Genomic DNA, 12,956 nt, shown 5'->3' with positions numbered 1-12,956 from the left:
GAGCAGTGTCTTTACACACCTTATGTCTGCAGAATGTTAAGACATGGAACATGCCAAGTGCAGAACAGATTAATCTTTTCTAAGGGGCACTGCTGCAGTGGCCAGAAAATAGCAGAAGAAAAATATGTGCTGAAACACTGCATGTGGAACTAGTACATATTTCCTCTCTAATAGCAGAGACAAAGCTTGAAAAACCTGAGCAAGAGTTATCAGGACAACCAGGATCTCCAAAGCAACCTCTCCAGCCCTCGGTTCCTGCTCCGCAGCAGGAGTGTCAGCCTCAGGAACAAGAGCCAAGGAAGAGAGATGAAGGGAGAGAGCGGCGGCCCTCACAGGAGAAGAGAAAGGACATGGACCGGCACCAGGAGCTGCCTTCTCAGAGAGAAGCAGAGGAAACCACACCACAGGATGGTGGAGGAAGCAGAAGTGAGTGGCACAGGGCCCAATTTTGGATTCATCTTGTTTGCGCTTCATGAGGCCATCTGCAGAAACCACAGCATTTCAGTAAAACCTCTGGAGGCTGTTTCCATGTTGTGCAAATCCATGGCATCAAGTAATGGTGGGCTGTCCATCTCCAAAGGTGCTGGCAAGTTGCTTTTAGGAAAATTAATTTAGGGAAATCTGGCTTGAGGATGTTATGGTTAACTTAGCACAGCAGCAAAAGTCTCTCAGGCCAGAAGTTACCCTGGAGTGAGCTCCTCTGAGGAGGGACCTACTTTCTACTCCGTTTTTTCTGGGAAGGAAAGATTAGTGATCGGAGGGGGTACTCTGACCACCTTGGAAAGTGGAGAGAAAAAAAGTGGTGGCTTCCAGATTCAACTGCAAGAAGCCATGCTGTTGCTTTGAGTAGGTTTAGTTTTAGCTGTGCTGTCACGATAAACTTAGATCTGAATTTTTTTTTTTACTGCGTTTTCTTACCTGGCCACCTCCCTCATTGTGCTTCACAGCAATCATGCTGAAGCGTATTACTCGATTCACCCCACCAGAAGTGATTGTGGGGCTCCTGGCCCCATACGTGCGTCTCTCCACATCCAGCGTGCGCATCATGAAGAACAAGGCTGGACGGATGGGGCAGACCTATGGCTTCATTGAACTGGATTCACATGCTGTAAGTCATTTCCTGCTTTCACACACTCCTCCTGTGGGCATCTATACTCCGTAGAGGTAGCGAAACCACAGGAATATAAGACGTAGCTGTACTCATGAAGCAGCTGTCCTGGAGTGAGCCCTCTCTTCTGCTTGTCTGCCTTGGTACAGGGAATATCTGATACAGCTGTTGCTCTCTGGCTTTAGGAGCCAAAGATCGTTGTCACAAGCTGTGATGCCGAGTGAGTTTCTTGCCTCAATGTGTTTATTTGTAGACCATCCTAAACTTGAACACCTTTTCCACAGGTATTTTGTTTGCTGGGAACTTGAATTCAATGGTTTCTGTCTGCAGAAGACAATCTTAATTAACAGACAGTCCCACGTTTAAGGGTTCATGTTTTCTGGTTCTGGGTGACTCCTAGACTCCGTAGCTGTGCTTTGGCATTGGTCCAGAGGGTGTTCACCAAAATTCTTTGGGGCAGCAGCAGCCACGGTGCTGTGTTGTCGACAGCCCAAGGAGAATATAGTCCCTAGCCGGCTGCTGAAAACGGTCATAGGACAAGTGGGCAACCGAACAACGCATTTGTCCTTTTTTTTTTGCATCCTAAGTACCTTTCGCTAATAATTTAGACAAAAGCGTTGTGTTTCCTGTCCTACTAGGTCATCAAGTAAGCACTGAGGCTTCCTGTCAGGCAGACTAGATCTGGGAAACTGGCTTATGTTTCTTTTTGGATGCGAGATTCTCCTTTCCTTTCACAGGAGGCACTGAGGTTGCTAAAGATACTGCAGAATCTGGATCCTCCTATCTGCATTGATGGACGCACAGTGGAAGTGAATCTTGCTACAGGGAGAAGAAGGTATAGCCAGCTGAGGCAGTAGGGTTGTCCTTTGGGTGATGTGCTGTGAAGCTACAGCTGTGTTGTCAGACCAGGTGCTTAAAGGTTGGCATATGAATTCGCACAGATGTTCCTACAACCTAAAAGTATGTTGGAGAGCTGAAGGCATCGGAGCTTGAAGAAGCTTTAGTGATTGAGCAGTGTGGGACTAATCATCATATTGCATAGCCTCTTGTTTTTGTCCAGCCATCAAATCCTATTATGAGGGAATTAACAGGTTCAGCTTTTTAAAAAGCAATTGGAGAGATTAATCTTTGCTGGAGATTAATTTGGAGACACGGTAGAGAAAGTGATCATAACTCTTTTGGAGACAGTGATCTGCAAAGTCTCTCTGTCTACTGGGATGGACACAATCCAACATGCGGCCACAAAGATGGTCTTTCTGCCTTCATTGGTCCTGCTGATCATTTTGAGTATACTGAGGTTAATGTGAAGCCAGATTGACATTAACCTGTAACCTTTATCTCAACAGGAATGACTATGGGGAGCACGGAGACAATTCCTACTATGGCCCGGTAGGTCTGCACAGCTTCCCTGCAGGTGGCCGGAAAGGGAAGGAGCACCAGGGATAATAGGCCTGACTTTGCTTGGCTTTTTCCCTTTGGGCTGCTGAAAGTTCAGTGCGTTTGAAGACGGGATGATAATGCTCAAGTGTGCTCTTCACTGACACTGTTTGTAATGTGCATAGGAGTGCAAGTCAGAGTGCAGATGCTGCTTGAGGGAGTTCTGGGCTGGATTACTCTAATCCATGCTTTTACAGAGTGACCTAATTGAGAACTGATCTCAGTTCCTGGAGTGAATGTCTCTTCTCTGGTTCTTGTTACTATACCACAGGGCTCTTCCCATACCGAGTGGGCTGGAGGCTTCGGTACAGATTGCCATGAGCACCTCATTTAAAGATTTATAGAAGCTACAGAGGTCTTGTCCATTGCTCTGTACATGAAAAGCTGTGTCTGCTTGTGCGCTATTTAGGGTAGCTAAATGAGCTGTTTTACTGAATTTTGGGGCCATGAGAGGAAGGAGAAGCAATATGATGTTTGTCAAAGTCTCTCATCTGTTTATGTTGTTCACTTACTCCAGGGCAGAAGGGGCGCGAGAGACAGGAGGGGCGGCGAATCGCAGAGACGCACCAGAGCACAGTGTAAGTTAAGCTCTGCCTCACTCTTACTGTGGAGACTTTTCTTCCTTAAAAGGGCACTGACATCTAGAAATCAGCCCAAAAATATTTTTAAAGGCTAAGAGTAGGTTTGTTTGCTACACCCACTTCTGAGTTCCTTTGCCAGCTTTGTTTAGTCACATTTTCCTGTCTGGTGATGTGTTTCTCTCTACTCTTACTGTGCAAAACTACATGCAGATAAAGGAAACTTGCTGCATGCTTTTCCTTGTTGTCGTAAACTGATGGGAGAAAATCAGCCTGGCAATTACTAGATGAGACAGAAGAAAATACACTTTATGCATCAGTGCCAGTAGCTGGAAGAACGCTCCTGAATGCTTTACTAACTTGTATGTAGTATTGCTGAGCTCTGTCTAATGACACTTTGGAAATAAGAAGCATTTCTCATGTTATGGGCCTACCCTTAAGGCCTTTGCCTTTTCCTATAGAAACAGTTTTGCTCCCCCTTCATGTTGAGAGCTTTCGTACACCCACGGGGCAGAAGGGATGTGGGGAGCGTCATCACTTTAATCAGGAGACTGTTTGAAAAAGCACAGATCTTCCTTGTTCACAGGGGTGGGTGGACACAGAGCCTTCCGTTCTTAGGGAAATTACTGAATTTTGTATCTTTGTCTGCTCAAGTGTTGTGGTCTGGTGATCTCAGCACAGCCCCCGTAAGTGTGTTTTGATGTGGAACTTTTGCCAGAGTCCTAAACCAGAAGAATTGTGAAAACCTGTCTCCCTTCTTACTCCTTAAAGAACAGAAGATGTAGGTCGAGTGATGTGAGGATACTCATACCTCTCTTGCCAGGAGAGAAGAATTCTCCTTTCCCACTCTTGATCCTTTGACCAGTGTAATATTTGCTCATGTTTTTGTTGTGAAAGGCAAGTTCTGCCTTTGGAAGATTGTGATGTTAACTCTTGTATCTCTGTTCAGCTCCATCCGACGTGTCCACATACATTTATGATCCTGAAACTGGGAATTACTACGATCCCATAGCTGGGACATACTATGACCCCAGGACTCAGGTGAGTGCATGGGAAGGAAGCTTTGCACATAATATGTTCTTACAAACTGCCTTTCTCTGGAGAGATTTTGCAGCTAGATCCTGAAGACAGGGAAGCGTAGGGCAGTATAGAGGCAACCTTGTTTCTCTCACTCAGTCCTCTGTAAAAGGGATCAACATTCCAAAGTATCACCTTAATGAGAGACTAGGAACCTGTTAGCCATGTGTTGAACCAGCTACCATAGATGCTTCTTTGACCTTTGAAGCCCTGCCTTTGGAGGGATTTTGGTCCTCTCTATTGAGTAGACTTACAGGCAGAGCATCCTTGCTAGATTTTACTGGAGAGATGTGGTGTGTGACTCTCTGTATTAAAGGATGGACAGCAGAGCTCTGTTTTCATCTGTGGGCCCTGACCCCAGCCAGCGCTACTTACAAGGATGCCAAAAAAGAGCCATCAGCAGAGGTTCTCTGAGACTGCTATCTTGTTTTCTTGCTGCTGGAGATGCTGGTGTTCTGGGCAGGCAGTTTAGTGCTCTGATGACCTGGCTGTGGTAGACTGTCTTCTGCCCCAGCAAAGTTCTGAAACCTTTGCCCTCAGCTCTCTGAGGCTCTGCTGTGCTGGTCTCCTCAGGACAATAAGCCCAATAAGAAAGAAGATGGCAAGGGTTTGGCTAAGTGTGTTCCAAATGCCTCTTTCAGAGAGAAGTCACGATAGACCGGGAAGCTGACTCATCACCTACCGAGAGCAGAAGACAGCGGCATGGAAGCCAAGAACGGACGAATGAAAGGAAGGAGCAACACAGCAGAGACAATAGGGACAAAAAGGAGAAAGGGAAAAATACTCCTGCTAAGGTAAATCCCTCCAGGCATCAGAACGTCAGAGATCTGAGGCCAGGAGGCTGAGGTAAGAGAGAGTAGAAAATAGAGAGTGATTTATAGAGGATTCAAAAAGGGAAGGACAATGAGAGAAAACGATGAAATACATGGGGTTACCAGCAGGCCAGAAACGTGGTGGTTATCTGGCCAGGTGTGAGTAAGCTCCTGAAATTTTTTTTTTGTGACATTAAGTCAGGGCTTCTCATTCCATCTTTATGGTAATAGGTTCAGAAACATCCAGGTAACTGAGACATTTCAGTCACACTGCTGAAAGCAGCCAGCTATTATAACAGAGCCAACAGAAAAATAGCAGAGATGTTTAAACGTACCAAGTCAGATAATAACAGAGACTCAGCTCTCCCCTAACCCAGTTCCTGTCCCCTCCAAACATCACAGAGAGGCAGGAAGATGAGGCAGCCGGTGCAGATGGGCTGCAAAGGTGAACTGAGATCGAATGCAGATAGGAGTCTGTGACGGACATCCTGTATGGTCCCTCCCAGAGCCCAGCCCCAGTCCTGGGACAGTGCCCTTAGTGCTGCTCCCAGCGAGCAAACACTGTCTCGCCAGGGCGGGGAGCTGCTGGCTGGGAGTAGCTGCCCAAAGTGATGTTTGAACATGGATGCTTGGAGTAGGATCGTCCACAGCAGTGCTGTGACACTGACTGGGCCTGAGGAATGCCAGGAGAGTTGGTAGAACTGATTGAGCCACGAATGCAGAAAATTTGTTTTTCTCCTTGCCTGGATATGCTCTGTGGCATGACCAGCCCTGGGCAGTTGGGACCCAAAGGGTGTAGTTGTTCCTGATGTTGGTACCAAGCCAGCCAAGGGGTTTCATCTGGTATGGAGCATGCCTTCTTTCAAGGGCACTGACCTAAAAGAAACATGGTATTGTCTGAATGGAGGGTGAAAGTGTCTCCAGTAGAAATCCTTCCATCATTTTTCCCACTGCCTGGTTTCTGTGGATGCTCAGAAGTGGCTTCCCGGCTGCTCTGTGCGATCTCTGACCCCTGTGCTGCTGATGGCCTAATGCCCAATCTTGGGTTTTTCAGAATGAGCCTGGAGAGGAGAGGTTCTTTGCAGAAGATGTCTTCAAAAAGCCATTGCCTCCCTCTGTGAAAAAGGACGAGACTGCAGGCCTGGTAAGGTGTTGCATGGCACTTGTCTTCCCCAGTTGAGTCTGAGCAGCTAATGAACTGCTAAACTAGAGCATACCCAGGGCTTCAGACCAGGTCTTTGTAAAGTGTGTAGATGCGAAGCTTCACCCCAGCCTAATCTTTGTGTGGCTCAGAATACAAGTGAGCAGGCTCATCCTGTTGCAGTGCTGGGTGACTGCAGTCTCTGGTGTTCTCTGTCCAGTATAAGGAAGATTCTGAAAACACCTCCAAGCTGGTCGAGCCTGGCCATCTATTGTGCCACAGACACAGCAGAGAAAAATGGCGTCATCGTCCTTTCCCCTCCCCACCTATGGTACTTGTCCTTTGTCTCATATCTCACAGGCAAGCAGGACTGTAACCCTTCCTGGAGTGGTGGGTTTCTCTGCTCCCATGCTGTCTGGCTGTGGGGGTGGCTTAGCTCCTGGTTTCCACGTCCTTTTTGCACACTCAGAGGTGTCCAAATGTGGCCTGTCCCTGTCCCAGCTCCCTTACTGGTCTGAGACATGGCTGGGGCCGCTGTCAACGTCACAGTCCAGCAGAGTGAGAGTGGAGCAGGCTGGGACAGCATGGTGAGCTGCTGCAGCTGTCACTGAAACCAAAGGCATAGCTCCAGGGGAGCTATGTATTCCCTGGAATTGGAATGTATCCCACCTAAAACACTACCTCATTTCTGCCAACTGCCTGGTTTCCTTGGACGCCTGTTCGTGCTGGTGCTTAGCTGTTACATGCACTGAGTGTGTGCTATGGCGATCTTAACACCTCATCTTGATTGTTTCAGAACGAGACTGGAGAGGAGAAGTTCTCTACAGAAGATGTCTTTAAAAAACCATTACCTCCCTCTGTGAAAAAGGATGAGAGTGCAGCCCCGGTAAGTGGCTCCATAGCATCGATTTCTGCCTTGTTTGAGCCTGGGCAGAGGACTAGAGAGGCTCACCAAAGCCTGGCTGTGACCTTGAGTGACAGAGGTGCCAGCTTCTCATGCCAGAGAAGGGAGCATTGGAGATGGAATGGCGAAGGCAGTTTATTTTACAACTCTGAGCTTGTTTGTGGGCTTCTAGCATGGGGAAATTTAATACCTGCGTTTAAGCAGGGTCTCCTCACTCAAGCAGTCCTCAGGCAGAAAAGTCTTCCAGCTGCCTGCAGGCTGAGGAAAGCCAAACCTCACTGATCTCCGTTGCTAGAGGAAATGACTGACAGCAACTCCCTGCCAAATAGCCACTGCTTCGGTCAGCTTCTTGTGCTTAGGTGTGTGGCAGATTGGGAAAGCCTGGCACCAAAGCACAACCTGTCTAGAGAACAGAAGGGCTTCTACCCTGTGGTGTTTAAATGCTGGCCAGCCAGCTTCTTTCCATTCCCTGCCCGTGGTGCTGGGATGCTGCTCACTGGCTCTTGGGCTGGAACGGAGACAGAAGTCATGGGGGAGATTGGTTGGGAAGCAGAGCCCTGCATGGCAAGGCAGGCTTGAAGCTACAAATTGTCACGCTTTTCTGCCTCTTCCCTCAGCCCAAGGTGGTGAACCCTCTGATAGGACTTCTGGGAGAGTATGGAGGAGACAGTGACAACGAAGAGGAGGAGGAAGAGGAGGAGCAGGCACAGGCACAGTGGCTGCCGCCTCCCCACCCACCAGCACAACGCGAGGAGCAGCCGAGGAAGGCCAAGGCCAACGACGACAAGCTGACCGACTGGAACAAGCTGGCGTGCTTGCTGTGCAGGAGGCAGTTTCCCAACAAGGAAGTGCTCATCAAGCACCAGCAGCTTTCCAACCTGCACAAGGTATGGGGGAGCTGGTGGCTGAGGGGCTGCGCGTGTGCTGCAAGCTGTCTTTGGCTCAACAGCTTTGTGATCTGCAGGGGAGAATGCGACGGCTGGGTGGGAAGAGCTGTGCTGAATTTGACACAGTAGCAGGCAAAGTTCCCATCAAAGCGCTGTTCAAAGCATTGTGCGAGCTGCTTGTTCCTGCCACGGGAGTGCTGTAATGTCAGGGTGTGACTTTTTAAGCCGTAGTGAGATAGCTGAGGCTTGGGGAGAGGGGTGCTGGCACACAGGAGTGTGATAACAATAAGAACTTGGCACATGCCTCCCCATGTTCTGCGCTTTCTTTGAGCTGTTGCTTCTAGGAGGGCCGAACTGCACGCAGGTTAAAATAGGACTGGTTGCCTTCCTTACTGTGGAGAGGATGGGCTCCTGGCCTCTGGGCAGGGAACAGGTAGTCTGGGCTGCAAGAGAAGCGTCTCCGTCTGGTATAGTGCAGGTGCAAGAGCATGCTGCTTGACCTGCACTTCTTACGGGTGGAGCAAATGACGCCAACAGCTTGTATCCTCTGCTGACACTGGCTTCTGCTTTCCCCCTTCCAGCAAAACCTGGAGATACATATGAAGATCAAACGATCTGAGCAGGAACTGGCGTATTTGGAGAAGAGAGAGCGTGAGGTGGGTGTGCGGCGGTGGGCACGCTTCTGTTTGTGGTCCTGCACTAGAGGGATGTTGGTCCCAGGCAGACTCTCCACTTACACACCTGATCTGCAGCCTGGGCATCAAATGCCTCCCAAAGAGTCTTGGATTGAACTGCGGGCACACTCTGCATTCGGACCTGTAGATAGTGCTATGACTTCTAAGAACGTGTCTCCCTCCTTCCAGAAGCTTCAGAGTGTGGTTCTGGTGTCCTGTAAGCCAGCGTTGGGCTCTGAGCTAAGTGGGGTCCAGATTTCCATCTAAAATGGAAGCAGTGTATGGGCTGCTGCTGCCTGGCCAGGAATGAGAGCTGCAGAGCTGCTCCTGGTGCCATAGCTGGATGGCTGCAACCACAGGTCTGGGTCAGCCCAAGAGATGCCATCAGGACAGAATAAGCAGATCATGGATCCTAGATACATCCAGTTTTTGTGGGTCTCCAGGACAGATTTCTAGCCAGCTAAGGGTGAGATGAGACCTGGATGCAGAGCAGTCTCCTGTGGAGTGTTGAGTCCTTCATAGCTCCTGTACTTACTTTGTTCTTTCTGTTATGAAGGGGAGGTACAAAGACAAAGGAAATGACCGGAGAGAAAAATTCCAGCAGATGGATTCACCAGAGAGGAAACGACTCAGATACGACTGGGACTCAGAGAGGTAATGGCTGCTCCTGCTTCGGTCTCTTTGGGGCTGCTGATGCCAGGATGGCATGTGTACTGCTGGCACGCCGAGGCCAGGAATTGGCCAGTGAGGTAGATCTGCAAGAGTAGCAGCCGCACAGGCTGTGACTCTTGTGAGTAGAGTTCCCCAAAGCGCAAGCCTGTTGTGCTGCAGCTCTGGTCAGAGAGGGCAGGAGGGGGCCAGGGGTGCGTAGTGCAGGGGTGGAAACGAGGGTTTAGGGGAAAGCAGAGACAAAGCTGGATGGGTGAGATGGGGAGTTCGAGTGTGCCTGGCCAGGTGCAGAGAGCAGAACGCAGCCTGTTCCCATCCACCTCATCCTTAAGGCACTTGCTGTCCTCCTGTCCTGGCGTCTAGCCATTGGAAGAAAGAGCAAAGCTGTGTTTCATCTGTTCAACTGACTCAGAGGAATGCTAGGAGCTGTTTCCATCTCATTCAGAGTAGGTGGAGGAAGAAGTGTGTGCTGTGCGAAGCTCTTGAAAGGCCTGCCTGCTGCAAGCTCGTGTGTTCCAGTGGGTTGGGGAGCTGCTAGGCATGTGTTGAAGACAAAGCTGGTTGTGTGCCTGTTCCCTTCTGGTACAGCACCTCAGAAGGAGACCTTTCCTCCATGTCTTGCAATTTAAAAATCCACATCTTCTCTTCCCTCTGTTTTCCTGGAATAGCCGTGGGTAAACTAAAGCAGTTTGTGTGCAGTGTCATCAGCAGCCAAAAAGCAGAACTTGCCTGAAGGAAACTATTTTTGTGCTGAGCAGTTTTCAAAACTATGGATTTTGGTTAATGGTCTTGGATGAGTAATGACCAGATGGGAGAAAAGGTGTCCGAATCAACGCTGCATCTGTTGAGCTCGATGACCACAGCACTGGGAGAAAAGAAAGATCTAACAGAGCAGCAGGGATTAGACTTCACTTTCTTGCTATTGCTAAAATTTGGATTAAGAAATGCAAACACAGAACGCTCCTGGCTTGCTTGTACCATAAATATTTTGGAGCCTGAGCTCATTTCCTGTGCCCTGTCTATTTTCCCCTGAGGTGGGACAAGAAGTTATGTGGTCAAAGGTCTCTGAGCCCTGCATACAGAATCCACCGAGTCGGTTTCCTTGGGTGGTGTGCTTTTTGCAAGCAACTTGAGTATCCCTCAGAAGAGGTTTGGCGTGTCCATGAAGGTGCTATTAGAGCTAAAAATCCCTGGCACGTGTTCAAAGCGTTGCAAAACTGGACGGTTGATTCTGCCTCTTTTGCAGTGACTACGACCCCAGGATTGACAGTAACAACAAAGGGAACCGAATGGTGCAGTCCACGGGGTGGAAGAAAGGCTTTGTCCACAACCAGCAGGGCACAACATCACCCATGGAGGTGAGTCTTCCCTTCCTTTCCAAACACATCACTGTCCTGCAGCCTGTAACATCTCCCAAGACAGCTGGAGGGAGTTCCCAGCTGGAACAAGAGTCAGGCTGCAAGACTGCACTCGCTTGGTGGGATAATATGCATGCACTGATTAGCTTTGCAGGCTGGGAGGGGCTGCAAGTATCTTGGCAGTAGAAAAAGGTTAGAATTTATATGGATCTGAACGGATTGAAAATAGAGCAACAGTGAGCAGGGAGGGTGTGAGCATCTGATTAATACCTGCCCAAAGCCAGACTGGGGTTTGAGCAGGTCACCAGCTCAGTGATCTGTAGCCACCTGAGCTGGGGGAAAACGTGAACCTCCTGTGGGGAGGTGTGAGCGTAGCCAAAGCCACAGGGCACGTGATGCTGTTTGTCTGCTCTGCTTGTGAGGCTCTCGCTGCTGTTCTGGACTCTGGACTGCGGAAAGAATACCAGGGTACAGGAGGCGCAGAGTCCCCATGAGCTTCAGGGATAGGCAGAGTTGGGTAGATCCTGTCTTCTGGGACAGGCTGGTCTCCCAGCGGACCTTAATATGTTGGAGAGGGTTTATCTGGCAGGCGGCCTGAAGCAGGAACTGCTCCCCTTTGCCCAGGGGCATGTGAGCAGCAACGTGCTCGTTGCTTGTCACCGTGGCTTTGTCACCTGGCTGCGTCGCTGTCATGGTGGTGGTGCTTCGCCGAGAGGCTCGCAGCTTGCGGTGCGGCTCATGCGGCGACATTGGGCTTGCAGTGGAGTATGTCAGTAAAGGCAAATATTTGAGGCTTCGTGACGTGCATTTGCTTGAGCCCACACACACGAGGCCAGATTCCCTCTGTGGTGCAGACAGCAGGCACCGGCCCCAGCTGTTGCTCGGTCCTCATGGAGAGTTTCCTGTGGCCGTAAAACAGGCGCTGTCGAAGAGCCAGCTCCAGCGACGCGCTCTGGGAGGTCTGACCTCGGATCCGGGCTCCCTGGACCGGATCGGGGAGCCGATTGCAAAGCACGGCCCTCGTACCATTCCTATAAAGGCCTCCCAGAAGAGCCGCAGAGATGTGCTTTCTTCCTGCTTCCAAGTCATGCTGGGCTTTAAAGCCGTGTGCCCGCTTCAGCCCCGCAGGACTTTGATCTCTTGGCCTAATTGATCGCATCGCTGGTATTCAGAAAAGTCGGACTTAAAAGCAAAGAGAAACTTTCAGCCTTGGGCCTGCTCGCCTGGGCTAACTCTGGGCAGGTATTACTGAATAATTCAGAGGCTGGCTGCAAAAGCTAGTCGTTAAAAACTGGTTGGAATTCAAAGTGAGCTACCGGAGCCCATGGGAAGTCTATTAGGGGAGAGAACAGCTGAGCTTGTGCAAACGCAGGCTAACTGCAAACAGCTCCCCGGGAGCCCGGCTCTCTTGCCGGCACTTTCCTTTGCTCTGTTTCCATCCCCGCTCGCACACGGCTGCCTCCCGTCTGCCAGTGCTGCCCGTTTTGGCTGCCCACTCCCGCTCCGCCATGTGCTGGGGCTGGGTCTCCGCAGCCCATCCCCGTGGTTTGATTCTCGCTGGGCGTTTGCTGGCTGTGCTTTTGTTGCCCGCAAAGAGCCGATGGTTTCTCCTGAACTTTCGGAGGAGTGCAGTGCTCTTGCTGTTCCTCCTCTCCCGGATCCACACGGGAGCAGTCAGCTGTCCTGAAGCAGCCCGGGGGGAAGCTTTTCCTTTGCAGGCAGCCAGCGAAGAGGAGGAATCACTAACACAAGCTGCGTCTGTTTTCAGGCAGAAAATCGGAAGAAGGGCCCTGGCCTGGGGGCCCAGGGGAAGCCCAGCAAGAGGCAGTCCAACGAGACCTACCGCGACGCCGTCAGGAGAGTCATGTTTGCCCGTTATAAGGAACTCGAGTGAATGGTGGAAAAAAAATCCTAAGCCTTCTCTCCCATCTCCCATCTCTGTCTCTTTCTCTCTGTGTCATGTTCTCTTGGGGGTTTGGTCTTTTTTTTTTTTTTTTTTTTTTGAATTGTTACAGGTTTTGCTGCTAGAATTTTTTTTAATAAAACTAAAAATTTGTCAGTGCTTGTCTCTTGCCTAAAATGGCATGTTTTAAAAGCATGTGATGCTTTGGAGGGTTCCCATCATGTTTTGCTCTCTGATGATGAGGTCTCTGGGGCTCATGGCCACGTCAGTGGGGCTGGGACAGGTTGGGTTGCTGTCCTGTGGTGTGTTCCCTGCCAGCTCAGGGACAGGTGCTCCTGGTGCTGTGTACCTGTGGGTCAGGATGTGAGCCTCAGGAGCTCAAGAGGATAGCCTGAGGCCGGGGAGGAA

The 12,956-nt window shown here is 50.0% G+C and overlaps 1 protein-coding gene across 1 annotated transcript in view; it reads left to right on the top strand.

Moving 5' to 3' along the window:
* Positions 1-12,704, top strand: part of RBM6 (RNA binding motif protein 6) — a 58,033-nt gene extending 45,329 nt beyond the window's left edge. Inside the window, 14 exon segments of the mRNA XM_086619054.1 lie at positions 175-426; positions 948-1,108; positions 1,846-1,943; positions 2,455-2,497; positions 3,063-3,123; positions 4,073-4,164; positions 4,842-4,994; positions 6,067-6,156; positions 6,950-7,039; positions 7,675-7,944; positions 8,526-8,600; positions 9,175-9,272; positions 10,534-10,645; positions 12,414-12,704. Coding sequence (XP_086475180.1) covers positions 175-426; positions 948-1,108; positions 1,846-1,943; positions 2,455-2,497; positions 3,063-3,123; positions 4,073-4,164; positions 4,842-4,994; positions 6,067-6,156; positions 6,950-7,039; positions 7,675-7,944; positions 8,526-8,600; positions 9,175-9,272; positions 10,534-10,645; positions 12,414-12,539 — 1,721 coding nt within the window. The 3' untranslated portion in view covers positions 12,540-12,704.
* The last annotated feature ends 252 nt before the right edge of the window (positions 12,705-12,956 follow it).

Source organism: Tauraco erythrolophus, chromosome 12, assembly GCF_009769465.1.
Source record: "Tauraco erythrolophus isolate bTauEry1 chromosome 12, bTauEry1.pri, whole genome shotgun sequence".
Taxonomy (NCBI): Eukaryota; Metazoa; Chordata; class Aves; order Musophagiformes; family Musophagidae; genus Tauraco; species Tauraco erythrolophus.
Note: the sequence above shows the minus strand (reverse complement) of the source record. Positions and strands in the feature narration are given on the sequence as shown.